The 21,235-nt window shown below is 49.3% G+C and overlaps 1 protein-coding gene across 1 annotated transcript in view; it reads right to left on the reverse strand.

The window, feature by feature from the left end:
• The window catches only part of NDUFS4 (NADH:ubiquinone oxidoreductase subunit S4), a 76,998-nt gene extending 60,358 nt beyond the window's left edge, over positions 1-16,640 (reverse strand). Inside the window, exon 1 of the mRNA XM_028525108.2 lies at positions 16,499-16,640. Within this exon, the coding sequence (XP_028380909.1) occupies positions 16,499-16,596 (98 nt within the window). The 5' untranslated portion in view covers positions 16,597-16,640. The remainder of the gene's footprint in view (positions 1-16,498) is intronic.
• Positions 16,641-21,235: the final 4,595 nt, after the last annotated feature.

Below are 21,235 nucleotides of genomic sequence, written 5' to 3' on the forward strand. Positions count from 1 at the left end.
TACCCGGCCCATCACAGGGAGTGCGCAAAGGGAATGAAGGTACTGGTAATTCTCTAGTTCTTGCAGTGGGTGGCGGGCCCTCACAAGTTCATGTTGCCATTGTGCTTCCTAACATACATGTGACATGTATTCATGTGTATGTAAATTGTGTCATGTAAAACACTTTTTAAAAATAAAGAGCTATAAACGAACTCAGAAATACCGACAGTCCAAAGGATGGGCATTCAAAAGGAACTGAGAAGAAAAACAAAATAGAAGTCAAAGGAAAAATCTTTCACGAATGAGAAAGTTATCTTCTGGGAGTGCAAAGGTCACGTAAGATAAGGAAAGAGATGGGTCTGTTCATGCAGCGACAGGTCACTGACAGCCCTGACCGAAGCCGTGTCCGTGGCATGACGGGTGCTGGAGACGGACGGCGTGTTATCCACTGCTGATAGACAAAACCCAAGACGCTCTGACAATCCAGAAAGAGGACCTAGAGTCTAGGAAGGGTTTATGAAAGGAAAGAAAAAAGGTGAGGAAGGGAGAAAGGAACAAAAAGAGAAAAAAAGTCATAAAAGAAAAAGTAATGATGATGACGATGATGTTACAATGTATTAGGCACTTAGCTCATGCCACACACTGTCCTAAGAACTGTATAGACTTTATGAAATGGATCATTAAGTCCACATTATAAACAGAAAACAGACACAAAGTGGGCAGAGAGACAGGAAATACCAGAGCTGGGATTCAAATACTGGCAGAGCTGACTTCGAAACGTGTGCGCCTGGCGACTCTGTCACACCGGTGTGGTGGGTCCAGTGGAGTGGTTTTGGTGTCAGAGCGCAAATACAGCCGTGGCTGATCTCAGGAGTTAACAGAAAACCTCTGGAAAATAGTTTTTCCCAAAGTTAAAGTCAAGGATAATAGTAAGAGATTATTAAGGGACTTGGCCACATCGACAGCTTGAATTCAAAGCCAATAAACGACCTACCAGATTTATCATTAGCACAGTCCCCCGAAATAGGTTACAGAGACTCCCGAGTCGTGAGGAAGCCTGTGACCCATGCCTCCGGGGCTCCTTCTCTCGGCCGCTGGTCACTTCAGCGGCAGGAGCTCAGACTCAGGCCGTCCTCCGACGCCCTACCCCACGTGACCCTGTTCTGCCCCGAGGTCTTCAGGACCCTGAACGGAGCTCACCGCAGCAAGAGTTAACACCGCCTGCAGCCAAGGGGAGTCAGCCCAGTGGACAGTGTTCGCGCCCTCCACCTGCCACGGGGACGACACGGAAAGGCACCCTGTGTGCTTCCCCGGCACTTCCAGGGGGACGGGCCTCTGCCGCTCACGCTCACAGCAGCATCTCGGGATCCCGCTTCTCCCCCCTCCCCCTCCCGCTTCTGGCCTCCTCACTCACTGGTGGCTCCCAGGGCCGCACCCACACCCCCATCTCCCACTCGCCTCCAGGGAACACCAGCCCCAGAGAAGGCCCGTGCACAGACCCCGAGAAACAGCCCTGTGGCCTTTGCCTGAGCGCTTCCACCTACACGTTCACCCTCACAGCAGAGGCGGCAAGGCCGTGCCTCCCGGTAACGTCTGTCGGAAAGAAACACAAATATTTGTTGACTGAGTGGACAAACTTTAGCAAGCAAAGTCTTAGAGTTCATTAGGAAAAAAGGTTAAGAGGTCAGCCTACACAATACATACAAACAGTATTTGTTCCCTACAGACATCTCAATATAAAACACACCTGTTCCTGATTTTTGTTCAGGAGGGCCCACCTTTCATTACACCTGAGTTCCTACGGCCTACTTGCGCATGACACAGCAGTACAATGAGCACTACAAATAATGCCTATATTATAGCAAATCCTACTGTAACGGAGTCTACTTCATCTGACTTAATTGAGTACTTACTTCCCCAAGATTCCCACCCACCCTCTCCCCCAAGATTTTTTAAACTTGGTACCGGAGACACGGAGTTTCAGTCCCCACCTGGTAATAAGGTTACAAGACATAAGCCTGAAGAAACTCCCATCAGGTATGGCATCTGCCACACAGGAAACACCATGGAACAGCAGCTGTCACCCTGACTGCAGCCTTGCCCGCCCTTTGCATTGTTCGGTAACATCAACCGATTCCCTCTGCCAGCCTGAGCCAGTCATCTGAGCTTCTAGGTTTTCGTCACTTTGTAACCAAAAGGTGTAACGTCAGAGCCAGCACAAACACAGCGTCATATAAAACCTCACACTCTCTGCAGAAGGACTACAGAGTCTGGGACCCAGAAACGCAGTGCTGGTTCAACATGCGTGAGCACACACATTTCTAGGGAGCAGTCACCAAAACTTTCACCAGTACTCAAAATAAACCTCTGACTCCCACAGTCTCTCAAAGTAGTTAAGATTTACTGGTCAACGGTCTAAACCACTGACTCAATGTACTTTTCTACCCACTTACATGTGCAACAATCTTGCATCTTTTATGAACTGCCACGATTTTCAACTAAGGGCACATGTATTTTGAAACCCTTTCTTTGCCCCATTCTAAGATTCTAGTATGTGAACTCCTCCCTTCCTCCCGCCACAGTTAAGAATTAATGGTTTACAGTCTGATCACATGAAGAACTTTTTGAGTCATCTTTAGATCTTTTCAATCTATTCCGATGTGTTACAATGCAACATACACTTGAAATCAGTTTAGAAACAGTCCATCACGGGATGGCCAACCCCACGAAGTGGTGAGGCGAGATGCAGCAGTAAGCGCTGTCCACCCGGCCGGTCTCTCCAGCGTAAACAGCCAGGTCAGGGGCAGCCACCAGACTCCAAAGGACCTGGCCCCCAGCAACGAGCTCACCCTGTGTTTCCCCCCAGCACCCCGTGCCCGAACTTAGGCAGAGGAAACCGCAGTGGGCACGGCTCCAGAAGCGCTGTGTCCTAGGGAGCTGGTGACGGACAAGGAGAAATCACCCGTGTTTTTCTCTCCCGCTCGCTCCTAAAACCCACACCAGCCAGAGGCCATCCCACGGCCTCACGGAACCCTGCTGGAGCCAAACTCTGAGGGCAGGAGATGCTCCTCTCCATTCACCGAGGCTGTGACTCCGTGACTCTGACAAGGCAGGGCCGACGCCCGCTGCTTTCCTGCGTCCCGTGCCCTCCCGCCCCTCGGCCACTGCCCTGCGCACAGACGCCGGCCTGCCCTGCACAGCACGGCAGCGGGAGCCGCAGGTCTCCGCACGGGACAGGGAGCTGGGTTTTCTGAACACAGTGGCATGAAACTAGAAATAAGTTACAGAAAGACAGGCAAGTCTCCAAATACTTGAAAACTAAACAAAGCGTCTCTAAATAATCCATGCATCAAAGAGGAAGTCTCAGGGGAAATAAGAAAATATTTGGAAGCAAACAAAAATGCAATTATTTCAAATTTGGGGGGATGAAACTAAAGCAATTCAAGATGAGGAAACACTTCTCAGCTCATCTGATGAGTCCAAATCTAAGCAAATACAGCGTAAAAAAAGAAAACCATATACCAATATCCTTCATAAACATTAGAAGTAAAAAAATATTTGCAAATCAAATACAGGGATATATAAAAAGAGTTAAACAGGACCAAGTGGAGTTTATCCTGAGAATGCAAGGCTGGTTCAATATTTGAAAATCAATCAATATAATTCACCATATTAACAGTCTGAAGAAAAAAAGGACTATATCAATTGATATAGAAAAGGCATTAGACAAACTGTAACACCCATTCATGACCACTATTAGCAAACTGGAAGAAAACTTCCTCAATCTACAAGAACCATTTCTACAAGGAAAATAAAAAGACTCCATATAACATTATACTAATGGTGAAAAACTGAATAGTTTCTCCTAAGATTGCTAAATGGCAAGAATACCTGTCCTCACTCTTATCTAACATCCTTCTGGAAATCAAAAGAAACAATTCTTGAAGATCAGACCAAAAACAAGTAAACTGACCTTGTACACAGGCTGCATGACTGCCGACTCAACAACCCCGGAGAACGTGACGGGCGCGCGCAGAACCACAGAGGGGAGCGGCCCGGAGAACGTGACGGGCGCGCGCGGAACCACAGAGGGGAGCGGCCCGGAGAACGTGACGGACGCGCGCGGAGCCACAGAGGGGAGCGGCCCGGAGAACGTGACGGGCGCGCGCGGAACCACAGAGGGGAGCGGCCCGGAGAACGTGACGGGCGCGCGCGGAACCACAGAGGGGAGCGGCCCGGAGAACGTGACGGGCGCGCGCGGAACCACAGAGGGGAGCGGCCCGGAGAACGTGACGGGCGCGCGCGGAACCACAGAGGGGAGCGGCCCGGAGAACGTGACGGGCGCGCGCGGAGCCACAGAGGGGAGCGGCCCGGAGAACGTGACGGGCGCGCGCGGAGCCACAGAGGGGCGCGGCCCGGAGAACGTGACGGGCGCGCGCGGAGCCACAGAGGGGAGCGGCCCGGAGAACGTGACGGGCGCGCGCGGAGCCACAGAGGGGAGCGGCCCGGAGAACGTGACGGGCGCGCGCGGAGCCACAGAGGGGAGCGGCCCGGAGAACGTGACGGGCGCGCGCGGAGCCACAGAGGGGAGCGGCCCGGAGAACGTGACGGGCGCGCGCGGAGCCACAGAGGGGAGCGGCCCGGAGAACGTGACGGGCGCGCGCGGAGCCACAGAGGGGAGCGGCCCGGAGAACGTGACGGGCGCGCGCAGAACCACAGAGGGGAGCGGCCCGGAGAACGTGACGGGCGCGCGCGGAGCCACAGAGGGGAGCGGCCCGGAGAACGTGACGGACGCGCGCAGAGGGGAACAGCCCGGAGAACGTGACGGACGCGCGCGGAGCCACAGAGGGGAACGGCCCGGAGAACGTGACGGGCGCGCGCGGAACCACAGAGGGGAGCGGCCCGGAGAACGTGACGGGCGCGCGCGGAACCACAGAGGGGAACGGCCCGGAGAACGTGACGGACGCGCGCAGAACCACAGAGGGGAGCGGCCCGGAGAACGTGACGGGCGCGCGCGGAACCACAGAGGGGGACAGCCCGGAGAACGTGACGGGCGCGCGCAGAGGGGAGCGGCCCGGCGAACGTGACGGGCGCGCGCGGAACCACAGAGGGGAGCGGCCCGGCGAACGTGACGGACGCGCGCAGAAGGGAACAGCCCGGAGAACGTGACGGGCGCGCGCGGAACCACAGAGGGGAGCGGCCCGGAGAACGTGACGGGCGCGCGCGGAACCACAGAGGGGAGCGGCCCGGAGAACGTGACGGGCGCGCGCGGAACCACAGAGGGGAGCGGCCCGGAGAACGTGACGGGCGCGCGCGGAACCACAGAGGGGAGCGGCCCGGAGAACGTGACGGGCGCGCGCGGAGCCACAGAGGGGAGCGGCCCGGAGAACGTGACGGGCGCGCGCGGAGCCACAGAGGGGAGCGGCCCGGAGAACGTGACGGGCGCGCGCGGAGCCACAGAGGGGAGCGGCCCGGAGAACGTGACGGGCGCGCGCGGAGCCACAGAGGGGAGCGGCCCGGAGAACGTGACGGGCGCGCGCGGAACCACAGAGGGGAGCGGCCCGGAGAACGTGACGGGCGCGCGCGGAGCCACAGAGGGGAGCGGCCCGGAGAACGTGACGGGCGCGCGCGGAGCCACAGAGGGGAGCGGCCCGGAGAACGTGACGGGCGCGCGCGGAGCCACAGAGGGGAGCGGCCCGGAGAACGTGACGGGCGCGCGCAGAGGGGAACAGCCCGGAGAACGTGACGGACGCGCGCGGAGCCACAGAGGGGAACGGCCCGGAGAACGTGACGGGCGCGCGCGGAACCACAGAGGGGAGCGGCCCGGAGAACGTGACGGGCGCGCGCGGAACCACAGAGGGGAGCGGCCCGGAGAACGTGACGGACGCGCGCAGAACCACAGAGGGGAGCGGCCCGGAGAACGTGACGGGCGCGCGCGGAACCACAGAGGGGGACAGCCCGGAGAACGTGACGGGCGCGCGCAGAACCACAGAGGGGAGCGGCCCGGAGAACGTGACGGACGCGCGCAGAACCACAGAGGGGAACAGCCCGGAGAACGTGACGGGCGCGCGCGGAACCACAGAGGGGAGCGGCCCGGCGAACGTGACGGACGCGCGCAGAAGGGAACAGCCCGGAGAACGTGACGGGCGCGCGCGGAACCACAGAGGGGAGCGGCCCGGAGAACGTGACGGGCGCGCGCGGAACCACAGAGGGGAGCGGCCCGGAGAACGTGACGGGCGCGCGCGGAACCACAGAGGGGAGCGGCCCGGAGAACGTGACGGGTGCGCGCGGAACCACAGAGGGGAGCGGCCCGGAGAACGTGACGGGCGCGCGCGGAACCACAGAGGGGAACGGCCCGGAGAACGTGACGGACGCGCGCAGAACCACAGAGGGGAGCGGCCCGGAGAACGTGACGGGCACGCGCAGAGGGGAACAGCCCGGAGAACGTGACGGGCGCGCGCGGAGCCACAGAGGGGAGCGGCGAGGCTGCAGGACACGACGTCGGCGCCGGGAAACCAGCCCCGCCTGCGCACGCAGCAACGTGCCGTCAGCGCTGACGTTTCTGAACAGCGGCGTTTGCCACAGCTCCCCGAACTGGGGTGCCTAGACGTAAATCCGACAAAACATACACGGGACCTGTACATTCAAAACTATGAAACACGACTGAAAAGAATTAATAAATAAGCGAAGAGCTACACCCTGTTTATGGCCTGGAAGACTCAACGTAGTAAAAACGACAGCTCTCAAATGAATGAACAGATTTCGAGCAATGCCATTCAAAGTCCGAGCTGGGCTTCTCGTAGCTATCGGTGAGTTGAGCCTGAATTTTAGCTAGACAGAAAGGCAAGGGAAGTAGAATGGTTTAAAAGAGACTGAAAAAAAAAGGAAAATTGGAAGGATCGCAACTAGTCAGTTACAGCACGTATTTACTGTAAGACGACAGTAATAAGGAAGTGTGGTATTGCCAAATGAACAGAGAATACAACAACAGACCCAGACAAATGCAGCCAAGTGCTGACAAAGATGCAAAACCAATTCAATGGAAAAAGGATAATCTTTACAATAAATGGTAAAACAAGTGTGCATCTATATACACAAAAATTAACCTCAACTTAAACCTCACATCTTACACAAAAAGTCACTTGAAATGGATCAGCGAGCTGGATGGAAAGCATCATACACCAAAACTTCAAGAAGATGATATGAGGAAAAATCTTCATGGTCTGAGGTTAGGCAAACAGCTCTCAGATATGAAAATAAAAGTATACTTCAAAAAAGAAAAAATGTGGTAAAGTGAACTTTATATCAAAATTAAAAACTTTCACTCTACAAAAGGTACTGTTAATAAAAAAAGAAAAAGAAAAAAGATTGGGAGAAAACTTTTGCAAACTATGTATATAACACAGGACTTATATCCAGAATACTTTAAGAACTCCCAAAGCTCAACAAGAAGATAATATACACAGTTCAAAGGAAAATACAGGCGAAACGGCATCCACTCTGAGGACCACCGAGAAGAGGCGGTGAAGCATTAAGAGACAGGGTCGTGAGCAAGGGGGCAAACAGGCCGGCAGGCACAGCCCGGAGCGCAGGCTCCCAGCACAGGAGGGGTGAGTGATGACCCGTCCTTGCTGGGCTGGGGGGGGGGGGGGCTGACATGTGCGTGGGGGTCCAGGGCTCTTCCACACAGCACTGACAGGGAGCACCGCTTGCCAGCGAGTCCGCAGGTAAAGAGGGTTTGCTAGGGCTGCCAAAACTCACCACATACTCCTCCACTGCTACATAACCAAGGAGCAGGGATCTCTAGACATTCTTGCATTAAACAGAGGTGGAAGAGGGTGATCCCAGAATTTTCTTCTCATACATAATATGAACCCACCAACTACAGCTTTTAGAGCTAACCTACCAAAGCAGAAGGCATTGCACATACAAAAGGTATCGCTTCCTGCAAAATACCACCTTTCACTGCACAGAAGTAAATATTATAAAGCACTTTAAGTTCCAAATTTTAAAAGAATAATAAAGTCTTAACAAAAACCATGTTGAGACCTAGTTAATTCTCCAAATATCATTTGCACTAAGAATATTACAATTAAATTACCAATGTCTAATTAAATCTCATTTCATTAGACTTAAAACACAAAAGGTATAAATTTCATGCAAATTTCTATAAGTATTTTAAAGAAATCCCTTGAAAAAGAAGTGCTCTTTCACACAAAGAGTGGTAGTCCTCAAAAGAGCCAAAACATCTGTATTCACTTTAAAGCTCATCAAGACAGACTGACATTTTTAGGAGAAGCATATGGCTTGCTGAACAGTCATCTAGAACAGAATCTTTTGTCTGGTAAACCCTATTCAAGGTCCATTTACTTATGTATGGAGTGGCTGAATAAAGAAGAAAACATATTTGTGAGTCCTAAAAAACACAAAGAAATAAACTCTTCATCCTGCTTTGTTAAGCATATAGCAAAACATTTTACAAAAGCAGCCAGCTCTTCACTCTCAACTGCTCTCAACATCTGAAACAATTCTAAGAAATTGTTGAAACAAAAGAACTCTAGAAAAGCATGAAACTTTCTTAGAGAACTATATCCACCAAAGACCACCTCCCTAAAAGAGGCATTTCCATTTTAAAGGGTAAAACACTTTCTTCTTAAAACTGCGAAGGGCAGAGTTCAACAGCTGCGCTGCATTAAACCTGAGTCCTTCCAAAAGGAAGAACAGGGGTCTCTGGAGAGCGCACAGCGCGGCCGGCCGGCCTCGCCTGCGTTCCCCAGCATTCTCAGGATGCCTGCTTTGCCTCAAAGGGAGGCTTCTCCGAGAAAAAGCCTCTATCCAGTGCATGGGTGAAAGGCATACAGCAATTCAGATTTGGAAAATATGTAAAAATTAAAGCAATTTTGTTTGTTTCTGGGAATCTCCACACACCCCCACCCCAGGAAAAAGTGCATTTTGAAGTCTTCCGAGATATAGCATTAAAAACTATTTAAAAGAAAAAAAAACACAGTAGTTTTCAGCCCTGGATTCTCATCGGAATCATCATAAAGCTAAGTCTCAACCTAAACTTACTGAACCGATACATATTGGGACCAATGCAACTGGATTTTTACGTCCACCACAGGTGATTTGGGTGCACAGCAAGTGTTTCAAAACCACTGAGCTGAATGGAGCATGATCCCACAAAGGGAAAACTAAGTCTAGTGAGGGCCCTGGCCGGGTCACTCAGTTGGTAAGAGCGTCGTCCCAATAGGCCAAGGTTGCAGGTTACATACAAGAGCCAGCCAGTGAACGCATCGATAGTGGGGCAAATGGAAGTTTCTGGTTCAAACTCACTCTCTCTCTAAAAGCAATGAAAAAATTAATTCTAGGAAGTAAAGGCAGAAAGAAAAGGTCACATCTGAGCAACTAACTAGTTCTAAAGAACCTAAGTTGTATTCACTTATCAAAACAGACAATAGGAGAATTTGAGAATTTTGAAGTGCTCTCCTGATGTTAATTACAGGACAAAAGCCTTAAAATAGTTTGTCAGAATACCCAAATATCTAGATGAAAGTAGGTATGGAAAATGTGGCCACTGAATAACTCAGGCACAATAAGCGTCCACCAGAATCTTCGGAAAGTAAAACAGAAAAGTTCCAAGAGCTCATGTATTACCTGCAATTATCTGCCAACCTTTAAAAAGCTCCAGGCTTGACTCACCACCATCGGAGCCTCATTAACCCTACTTTATGTTACACACAATCCTAACAGGGTTACTTGCTTGATATTCAAACCCATGCTGAGCCCAAAAGGACAGTGGAACTGCTAAAGGGGAAGCAGGCCCGTCAAGGAAGGACCCCAAAACGCATTACACAGCAGACACGAGAACTCAGAAAGCATAACAGACGCTGCATAGCTTTTAAGGGTGGCCGAATCCAGTAACCGTTTTCCTCAGTGACCACTGGAGCAAGACGACAGCAAGTTACGTTCGGTACGCCTTGTTACTGCATACGTCACACGTACTTTGATTAAGACGGTGAGCAAGTATAAAAATCAAGTTACCTATAGAACGTCTCTCACCAAAAATAATGACAAAATTTACAGGAAAAAAATCCCAACTGAAAAGTAAACAAAAAAAAAACCCCCTAATTTCTTCGCTGGAGCCTCTCATCGTGCAAGAGGAACGAACAGCGGAGTGAAAGGAAGGAGCATCAGGAGTCTCTCAAAGAACACACCTCACCGAGAGGAGGAGAAATCACGGACGACACTGAGGTTTCCATTTACTTTTGTCAGACATAACAGCTCCCTCCGGGAAAAGCCAGCGTGCTCCTTCAGACGGCTGAATCAGACAGCTTCCGAGTAACGTGCAGGCAGCCCGCGCAGACGCTGCGGGCTGGGCCCCAGACCACTGCAGTCCAGTGGGTCTCACAATGGAACGCCTCACAATCCTGCTGCTGCTGGAAGGTCTTGCTTTCAATTTGTGAAAAACACAACATCTGCGAAGTCCAATAAAGCCATGCACGATAAAAGGAGGTATGCCTGTAAACTGAAAAACCTGTTTCCTCACCTGTATCTGTTTCCTCCTCTGAAAAGAACAGGGACTACGAACACCTGAGCTCACAGGATTCCTATGAGAAATACGCGAGATGATAATATAGGCAAAGTCCTTGGCAAGTGGCTAATACACAGTGAGAAATATAAATGAGCTGCTACTCTTAATTTGTGCTCAGAATAAATACCACGACAATGACTCTCAACTTCCACCACGGGATGTATTTCAGAAGCTTTCCCAGAGTGCCTTGCTCTGCACCCAATCCCCACCAGCCAGGGCCTCTGCTGACTCAGCTGTACTGCGTGGGGGCTGAGCAGCGCCCCCCCCCACTCAGCCCCACGGACTATAAACTGGCAAACATTTCATGTGGAGCAGCTTGCACAGAACAAGTCTGATAATCACAGTCAGTTACTGCTATTCCAGAAAGCTCTCATGTCCCACGAGTGCCCTTTTCCAAATACGTTGGTTTATACCTTTTTTAATTTGAATACAAAAGAGGAGTCCAGATAACTGCCAAAGAAATGTCTGAATACAAAAAAATCTATTTATGACATCAATCCAAAACTAAGCAGTTTTGGGTGAATACCCAATTATAATTAGAAAAGAATAGGTGTTTTGTATGTATTTTATATTCACATTTATTGGGTTGGCCAAAAAGTTCATTTAGTTTTTTCTGTACAGTGACTAGTAGCACCAAGTTGTCTTTAACTTCATGTGAAACCATTTTGTTAGATTGTATTACAAAAGCAGTTACATCAGCATGCATTTAAAAAAATCAAAATCAGTGAATTTTTGTGCAGTCATTTTAATATTAAAGGTGGAGGAAGCAACATTTTTGGTGCATTATGCTTCATTATTTCAAGAAAGGTAAAAACACAACTGAAACTCGAAGAGATTTGTGCAGTGCGTGGAGAAGGTGCTGTGACGGACCGAAGGAGTCTCGAGTGATGGGCGGTGTTTCTCCGCCCTGCTGACATTTCGGCCAAACACCTCCCTGCCGCGCGTGGGGCTGTCTCCCGCACTGGAAGGTTGGGGCGGCACCCTGGCCTCCGCCCACTGGAGCCCAGCAGCGGGAGACCGCCGACACACCAACACACATCCAGGTCAATAAAGTTACTGGTGAAGATGAAAATGTGTCTTTTATCTAACAGAAAACACGTAATGGACTTTTGGCCAGCCCCATACACAGGTCGGTCCCTATGTGGCTTTTACTTACACGGCTACTGACAGAAACACTGCTCGTGGCTTCCTCCTCTTCCTCACAATCGCACCTCTCTAAACCCGTGCTGTGTGTACTCATCTATGTACACATTTACCTGCGAGGTGCCAGCCGTTACACTAGGTGCCATGAAGTATACACCACTAAACGCAGGCTGCTTTCCAATCCCTCCCGCCCCCGAAAGCCTGCGACCTCGCCCCTGACCCGTTCCTCTGCCAGGGTGCACGTGTGTGTGTTACACTTCAGGGAACGGCAGTGCGGACACCTTGGTGGCATGCAGCAGAGGCTTATTTCTTAATCACGTTGTATTGTATGTAGCCCGCAGGCATGAGCTTCTGCTTTGCTCCCTGCTACCCTCATTCCAGGATCTAGGCTACACGGAAAGACCTGGCTCAGGACCCGTCCATCTCAGCAGAGGGGAAGAGACGAGGCGGCCCCCACACCGCTCCCCAGGCTTCCGCTGCACAGGGCACTCCGGTCCCAGCAGCAGTTCATTGGCCAAAACCAGTCACCTGGCCAATGGGGCAGTGACGGGTGATCCTGTCACAGGGGATGGAAGTGAATAGTTTAAAGAATCCCATCTACCACCAAGATTAAATAAAAATATTCAAGTTTGAATTACCATAAATGAACATTTATTTAGGTAAGGCTTACTATGTGCCAGACACTATCCTAGTATTTATTAGGATAGTATTTAATTCTCCTAAGAATTATTCAACAAAATACTGCTACTGATAAAACAGACCAACTAATTAGGGTTTTTTAATGAGGAAAATAAGCCAAACAATGAAACCTGTCAGAAGGCATTTAGGAAACATCTCAAGCTCACGAAACTTGGCTCCGATGTGTTCCAAAGACAGCAAAATAGCTGCCCTTCAGAGAGAAATTTGTTTATCCAGAGTATCTGAAGTTGAGCCAACCCACTGGTTTTAAACCAGGGTGTCAAACTCATTTTCACCGGGGCCCACATCAGCCTCGCGGTTGCTTTCAAAGGGCTGAAATAATTTTAGGACTGTATAAATGTGACTACTCCTTAACTATTAAGGAGATGAAACTACATTTGGCCCTTTGAAGGCAACCACAAGGCTGATGTGGCCCCCGGTGAAAAGGAGTTTGACACCCCCGTAAATTTAAACGTCCTAAATGTTTCTCAAATGTGAACTGAGACACTTTCCCAACAAGGTGTCTAACGCCCAGAACTCTCCAAACCTCGGGGCCTCGCACACCTCAGAGCCCCCTGCAGACTCGTAATTTCACACGGGCTCATCTGGCGCTGGAGGAAGGAGACGGAGCAGCAGGGCCGAGCCGAGACCGGAGGGCAGACCAAGCCTGAGAAAGGCCCGGCGCAGCAGGCACCACCGCCGCCGTCACCCCCTGCTGCAGGCCGGAGGCGCTCCGTCCCAGGTGAACACACACAAGACTCTGTCTGAAGTCAGGCGTGGAGAGACCGCACTGGCTGGGGAAAGTGTGCACGCGCAGGCTAAACCGATAAAGCCCGCTGAGCCCCAAGTACCGCTACTCTGAATCAGGGTGCCATGTTCACTGGCTTTCGCATCAATATCCTAAGTAGTTAAGCTCCCCTGGACACCCCCTTAGGAGAGTGGGTGCGGGGGGGAGGGGGGGGGAGGGGGGCACGCAAAGCCCAAGGAGCCAGGAGACTCACTCTGGAGCACGAGCCCGGGAACTAGACCAGGTAGATTGGAGCCGGGGTTCCAGTGATTTCCTCCCTTGTGTTTTTGGTCTGCTTTGCTTTTTCACCTTTTACTGATATAATTAAATTCCTAAGTTAATGTAGCTGGACACGGCTTCTTCCCTTCCACCGACAGCTCCCTCTCTCCGATGTTCATGTTTTTGCACCAGTCCCCGCCTTACCGAGTGCCTCACTGACTCCGCCCTCCCTAATTTTCCTCAAGTCATCTGAAATGTTACCTCATTTGCAAATGTTGTCTAGACATCACTAGCTCTCCTTCCACAACTAACCTTTCCGAATCTTCATTGCTCACAAAGCACGCGGGAAAGACGGTGCTTAAGGATGAACAGCAAAGACTATGAATACTATGAAAAATACTATGAAAAACAAAAAAAAATAAAAGGTATAGAAAGCAAATCAATGTGTTACTGGACTTGTGTTTAAACTTTGTTTTCCTTGGCTTTTAAGTTTTCTTTAAAGTGTGAAACAAAAGTCCTCTTATATGACCTAAATTTTTATTTGCTTTCCAAATCTCTCTCTTTTTTTTTTAAGATTTTATTTATTTATTTTTAGAGAGGGAAGGGAGGGAGGGAGGGGGAGAGAGACAGACAGACAGACAGACCGCATCAATGTGCGGTTGCTGGGGGTTATGGCCTGCAACCCAGGAATGTACCCTGGCTGGGAATCAATGCTTTCCAAATCTCTTATAACAACACACTTGCAACAAGAAACTCTTTAAATCTGGGTAGGTAATATTAATTATCATCCAAGTTTCCAAAACGTGGTATCTTCACTTCAGCTACTCCACTCTAGTTGCTGACATACAGCCATGCTCTGATCGGCCGCCCACCGGGGCACCCTTCGAATTTGCTTTCACTTCCGGGGCCCCTGCAGATGCAGGGATTTGCTGGGAAGTGTAAAACTAATGTCCGGAACGTCGAGGAGAACGAGAGGCACGCCCACTCGCCTCTCGTCTAGCCCTACGCCGCCCCATTAAGTACCCGGCCTTAGTTAGAGACACACTTGCCATCCCTCAGGTCCTCCATATGCAGAACAGTGGACTGCAAGCTCACTGGCCTTTCCCCACTCACAGCATCATTATTTTCCAATGACTGTACATTATCCACATGTCTCTGGACTACGTACTGCCTTCAAGCCTTTACATAACCCACTAACCTCGCCTCAAACCCACTATTTAAACCCTTAATAAAAATCACCTCCAATAATCCTTTCTAACTCACTCCCGCTCTAACCCTCTGTGTTCCCTTTTTTAAATATAACACTAAATTAATTAGCATTTTAATGACTCCCATGGGTCCCACACCCTTCACACCAGCCCATCCAGTCAGTCCTCCTGTCCTTGTTCCCAACGTTTAGTATGGGGCAGGACACTCTGTGTAAGCCCTGGTTTACCTTTACATGGGTTGGTCAAAATGTGAGTTTGTTTTACCGTAGATGGCTCTGATAGTGCTTAGTTGTCTTTAACCTCATTTGAAACAATTTTGTTAGATTGTACTGTGACAGCTGTCATATCAGTGTGCATTTAAAAAAAAACATCAAAATTGGTGAATTTTTGTGCAGCCATTTTAAGAGCAAAGATGAAAGAAAATACGCAACATTTTCAGTGCATTATGCTTTATTGTTTCAAGAATGGTAAAAATGCAACTGAAACACAAAAAGATTTGTGCAGTGTGTGGAGAAGGTGCTGTGATTGATTGAACCTGTCAAAAGTGGTTTTTGAAGTTTCTTGGTACTATTGACATTCTGGCTAAATGCTCCTTTGCAGTGGGGCTGTCTCATGCATTGGAGGATGTTGAGCAGCACCCTGGCCTCCACCCACTGGAAGCCAATAGCGGGAGAGAGCTGACTTACCCAAAATATAACCAAATCAATAAAGTTATTAGTGAAAGTTAAGATGTCTTTTATTTTACAGAAAAAAAACGAAACACACTTTTTGGCCAACCCCATACTAACGAGCTGTGAAAACAACGATAAAACATAACAATTATTCGCAGATAAGAATGCTTGTGTGTGCGCGCGCATGCTTGTCATGTTGGACTACAATAAAATCTGAAAAATTCAGGGGAAAAGGGAAATGCAGGATTCAGTAATGCAGTCGCAAATAAATGTCATCATTACAAAAATGCTGCAAGACTAAGCGGTAACAACAACATTGAATCACTGCGAGGGTTTAATAAAATTCTGCATGGGGAACCTCCCAGGGTGACCACCAACCTTTGAAAAATCAACCTCTAATATTTTCCCAACACTGACTTCCACCAAGTGTGCCTCCCAAGCAGATGGATGGATGCATGAAACCACGTTTCCGTTCAGAAGCCAAAGCAACAGCGCTCCGAGCGAAGAGGAATTCACCACCCCCACCACCCCCCACTCCCGCCGCAGACAAGGGCCAGAGTGGTGGGCCAGGAGGCGAATTCACCCCCCAGCCCAGGACGGGAAGGAAAAGCCAACAGGTGACTTCGCCCCCCTCCACCCCAGGTAAGGACCGGAGTGACGGGCTAACAGGCAACTGCACCCCCCGCAGGTGAGGACGAGCTGAACAAACAGGCCAGCAGGTGAATTCACCGCGCAGGTAGGGGTGGGAGTGAAGAGCCAGCAGGTGGACTGTACCCCCCAGGCATACACGGGAGGGACGGGCCAGCGGGCGACGTCCCAAACACCGCCCCGCCCCCCGGTAAGTAAGGACCGGAGTGACGGGGTGACGGGAGACTTCGCCCCCGAGTAAGGACGCGAGGGGCACGCCGGCAGGTGAAAAACGGAGGCTGCGGGAGTCCGGGCACCGGTGAGGCCCCGCCGGTTTTCCGGGCACCGCGGCAGCTGGGGGACAAGCCGCCCGGAGACCTGGCCCGGGGCTCCAGGGCACACCCCCCCGCAGGAAACCGGCCGCCCCGGCCGCGGCCGCCCCGCTCGCCCGGCCCGCGACCTCCGCAGCGGCGCCGCTCGCCCTCCCGCAGGGACGCCTTTCCCGAGGCCCGCGCCGGGGCCCAAGCACACAGAGCCCCGCCGAAGCGGAGGAGACGCCCGAGAGCCTGAAGAAGAAGCCTGACAGTCCTGTTACCTGGTCGGAACCCGCGACACGGAGACGGCAGCCGCAGCCGCTGCCCTTCGCCCCCACAGCGCCCGCCTCAGCGCCTCTGACATTGAGACCGCCGCCATGTTGCCGCACGCGAACGCCGGACGGGTGCCCGCGACGGACAAACGTCCTCCGTTCCCAAGCCCGCGCGACCGCGATGCCAAGGGGCGGGGCTCTGCTCTATTTATTTTTGTCTGCTCCTTTGTTAAGCGCTGGAATTTAGAAAAAGCGGTGAAAGGTTTGGTTGAAGAAAAATGCACAAATGCTTTAAGTGTAAATAGTATCTCAATCAAAGTGTAATTTTTTGTGTCTGTTATGACTGCTTATTTAATGAAAGAAAATACTTGAAAATGTAAACACCTGCAACTCATAATTTTTTCAAAGGACTCCAAATACTTAGGGCCGAGCCCACTGGAAGAGCCAGAGGGCCCTTTTGGCTCTTGAGAACCTAAAGTAGTGCTTTTGCAAAGTATTGCCAGATTGAGCTCGCCCGTCTCCAGGACCAGGCTGTGTTCTGAGTGATGCGCTCTGTTACGACAGAGTTTCCAAACGAACTCTGCGCACGTGGCCTGGCACAGGGTTATTATTCTTCTTTCTTTTTTGATGTGTGGCTGTATATGAAAAAACTCGTGGAGCATAATATTGGATGTCACTACATTCCCAGCAGTTTCTGAATATGCGATCCTAATCCACAGACACCAAGAAAATTATTAACTCTCTTTCCACACAAAACAGAAAATCATCTTCGGAGACACGTGTTGGAAACATGTCGACCTGAAGAACAATGACTGTATGAAATAAAAAGCAGGTTCCTTAGTGGGGTTTTTAAAAGACTTTTTAAAAACATAAACGCTGCTGCTTTTAGAATTAAGCACGTGGAAATATAGCCTTTATTAGAAGAATAGGGTTAGCAGGAGGATGGGGAATGACTTGCTTCTGTATTGTGGCGAATTGAAAGAAAACTTAACACATAAAGAAAAGGGGGAAAGAAAGAGATTCAGCAGCATTATTAGCACCCAGAACCAAAGAGAGGAACCCAGTCCAGGGAAAGATAAGATGCACAGAAAGATAAAGGAAGATGAAGGAGAGATGTCTCGGAGAATTTTCTATAAAACTTTTTATTTCGAAATAATTGTAAAAATAGCACAGAGAGGGGTCGTGTACCCTTCACAGAATTTCTCCCATTGATTACATCTTAAGTAACTAACACAACATCAAAGACGGGAACCTGCCATTGAAACAGAGTCCACTACTCTGTTTCCATTTTTATAATTTTGACATTTCAGGAGTGGACTCCTGCGTGTGACTTTTTGCGTTTGGCTTCTGTCATCCAGCACAAAGCCCTTGAGGTCCGCCCAAGTTATTGCACATATCAATGGGCCATTCCTTTTTATTGCTGAGTAGCATTCCATGGTGCGTTTATTAGGATTTCCCAGAAACACAAAACCAATAGATACAGACCAAGTCCCTTCACCTGGTTTGACAGGCTCCACAGGATGTGTGCCCCGCCCTGCTCTCAGGCCCCTGGCTGGGTCTCTGTCCTGCCTGGAGCCGTTCACAAGCTGCTGCCTACTGGAATGATCTTCGTCTGCGGTGTCCTGTCTAGGCAGCTGCCCTGCCCTTAAGATCACAGCTGAGAGTCAGACCCAGCAGCAGAATCTTTAGGTATTTCATCGGCATTTCCCACCTACCCCTTTCTCGCCGTCAGAGCCTCACTGACACTTACTGCGGACGCTAAAAAATGTCCCGTATTGCATTCGCATCAGCTCTTTCAGCTACCACATGGCTAAGGGGATCTGAAATCCCATCTGGGGGGGAGGGGGAAGCTTCAGAAAAAAAGGGACAAAGAGAAATGCCTCTTTTCCTGCCTTTGGCTGCAGTTGCATGTGGAAATAATGCCTGGAGCTGTGGCATCTTCTCAGCGTGAGGGGACAAATGTGAGAGCCCAAAGGACAGGAGAGCGGAGAGAGGGAGAGAGCCTAGGTCTTTCACGGCATTGTTGAGCTTCTGAATCAACCCAATTAAAATGCCTGCAGACGCTTTGGTATATGAAATAAGTGGCTTAATTGTCGAACCCTCTATTGGTGAGACATTTTGCTGCAGCAAAAACACGTTTGCCAGTGCTCTTGCACAAGGAGTACTTCTGAATCTGACGGCCCTGGCCCCCGACTCCTCTTCCTGTGAACCTCGCCCCCCACCCCCCTTTCTCCTTCAGTACTGTGGTTTCAATGCAATGTCATCATCTCCCTCTCCAAAATGGGAGGCAAGTTCTCCGAGGACAGGGATCATATGTGTTTGCTGATCATTTTCCTAGTACCTAGCCTAGTCCCTGACACAGAATCGGCCCCAAAGTAGGTATAGAGTGACTGAATGGGTGGGTGAATACAGGAATGAATGAAAGAATCTAATGGAAACTTTTAAAATGTCAAAACTAAGTCGGGGAGAATACCATTGCCTTTTTTGTTATTTTGTTGCTTAGAAAAAGCTTGTACAATTTTAAAAAATTTTTCAGTTACAGTTGACATTCACTATGATATCAGTTTCAGGTGTACAGCACAGCGCTTAGACATTTATATAACTTACAAAGTGATCCTCCCAATAAATATAGCATCAACCTGACACCACACATAGTTATTCTAATATTATTACCTATATTCCCTATGCTGTACTTTACATCCCGGGGACTATTTTGTAACTGCCAATTTGTTGAACAAATTATTTTTAATGTGATTGTTCTCTCAGGTCTACAGCACTTATTGGTTTCTAATATTTCACCTTTGATCAAGCGCCATTTCCTGAAGACCTCGGTGGGATGTGGGGAGCGGGGACCTGTGCTGCTTGGCAAGAGACCCGAAACCATGAATCTACCTTTTACTAGACTCGCCTTTCAGAAAAAAAATTTAATAACCCCTTTCATTTCCTTATTTCTCGCATTTCAAATACAGGATATAGGACTTGCAGGAACAGAAATAAGTGGCTACGGGCATTTGTTTATTTATTTATTTATTTTTACAATTTCACCCAAACTATAGATTCTACCACTAGGCTTAATAGATGTCCAGGTCCAAATACCATTTTAATATTTCAAATAGGAGTATTAAAAATGTGAATCGATTTTACTTTTTGTTTGCATTTCAAGCATGGTGGCCAAAAGAAACATTTAGTTTAGTCTTTCTGATGGCATGTGAAATTTACAGTGGATCTGAAGTTGTCTGGTTTTAATTTTTTCCCCTTTGCACATGGGTCTCCAATAAAGCATCCAGAAGAACATAAATTAAAACCAGACATTTCTATCAGAAGTTTCACATGCAGTTGCCAAAGACTTGAAAAAATTTCACCATCACTTATTGGCTACAAACTAATATTTTAAATCGCATTTTATTTTTCACTGCTAATTTCATCGACAAGCTTGAATTGATACGTTATCATCTTATAAAATTATTATGACACCTGGCAGGGCTGTGGAGTCTTTAGCGACAAGAGAAATAGTTTCTACCTATTGGGAAGCACGGCTGCTTGAACTTATCTTTGGAAAACAAAGGGTCCAAACAATCACAATTCTGAAGAACTCAAGGAATTTTCCTACGTGAATTTGATCCCATGGCCCATCACAGTCTGGCATTCCAACCCTAAGCTCTCCAACTTAAGATGTAGAAAACCAAACTAATATATTCCTTCCCTTCCTTTTACCCGAAGCTAATCTGTCTCTCCTACCCAGTGTTCTCTGTTTTGGCAACACACTGCCGTCTTCCTTCCAACAGAAGATGTCGTCAGCTGTACAACGCATTGTTAGTTTTTCTACAGAAAAAAAGCAAAAATTAAACCATGACACACTACCAACTATATATTATATATCCCCATTTCAGAGAGGTAAAATGTAGGGAACTGTACATTTTAGGAGCAAATAAGTATAATTATTGCCTAAGCCAACATATTTTCTTTCTTTTATGCTTATTTATTATGTATTGGTTTTTGGAATAAAGACTTTTTTTCAGCCCCTCTCTCTTTTTTTTTAAGATTTTATTTATTTATTTTTAGAGAGGGAAGGGAGGGAGGGAGAGAGAGAGCAAGAGAGAAACATCAATGTGCGGTTGCTGGGGGTCATGGCCTGCAACCCAGGCATGTACCCTGACTGGGAGTTGAACCTGCAACACTTTGGTTCACAGCCTGAGCTCAATCCACTGAGCTACACCAGCCAGGGCTAGCCTCTCTCTTGATAGCAATAGTCATGTAACTAGTCCTGGCCAATGAGATGTAAGAAAAAGGGGTCATGTGACAACGGGGAAGCCTCCTTTAAACATAGGTGGTAGCTGTACCTCCTCTCCCCGCCCACTTCTCTCTAGCTCCTCTATCATCCGGCTCCCTGGATGTGAAGGTGAAGACTCAGATCATGAAGACGAGCTGCCCACGACGCGCATGCAGTGAGGTGGAAGGAGCCTAGGTCTACCAACCCTCCTTGGATTCCATAAGAACTGCCCATCCTTGGGTCCTTCCTCCCTTCCCCTGTTCTGCAATCGCTTGAAGAGGATTCTCCCTCCCTATCCAAAATAAATTCCATGGCCGATTGTTATCAACAATTTTTTTGCTCCTACAGCTCCCTTGCCTTTCTCACTTTCTTATACACTCAGTGAAACTGCCACCTGAGCCAGCTTTTTTTATATCCTGCACCTGCACCCACCCACGCAGCTGAACGCCACTGGGGGAAAGAGCGCCAAACCATAC

The sequence above is a fragment of the Phyllostomus discolor genome, chromosome 3 (assembly GCF_004126475.2).
Source record: "Phyllostomus discolor isolate MPI-MPIP mPhyDis1 chromosome 3, mPhyDis1.pri.v3, whole genome shotgun sequence".
Lineage (NCBI taxonomy): Eukaryota > Metazoa > Chordata > Mammalia > Chiroptera > Phyllostomidae > Phyllostomus > Phyllostomus discolor.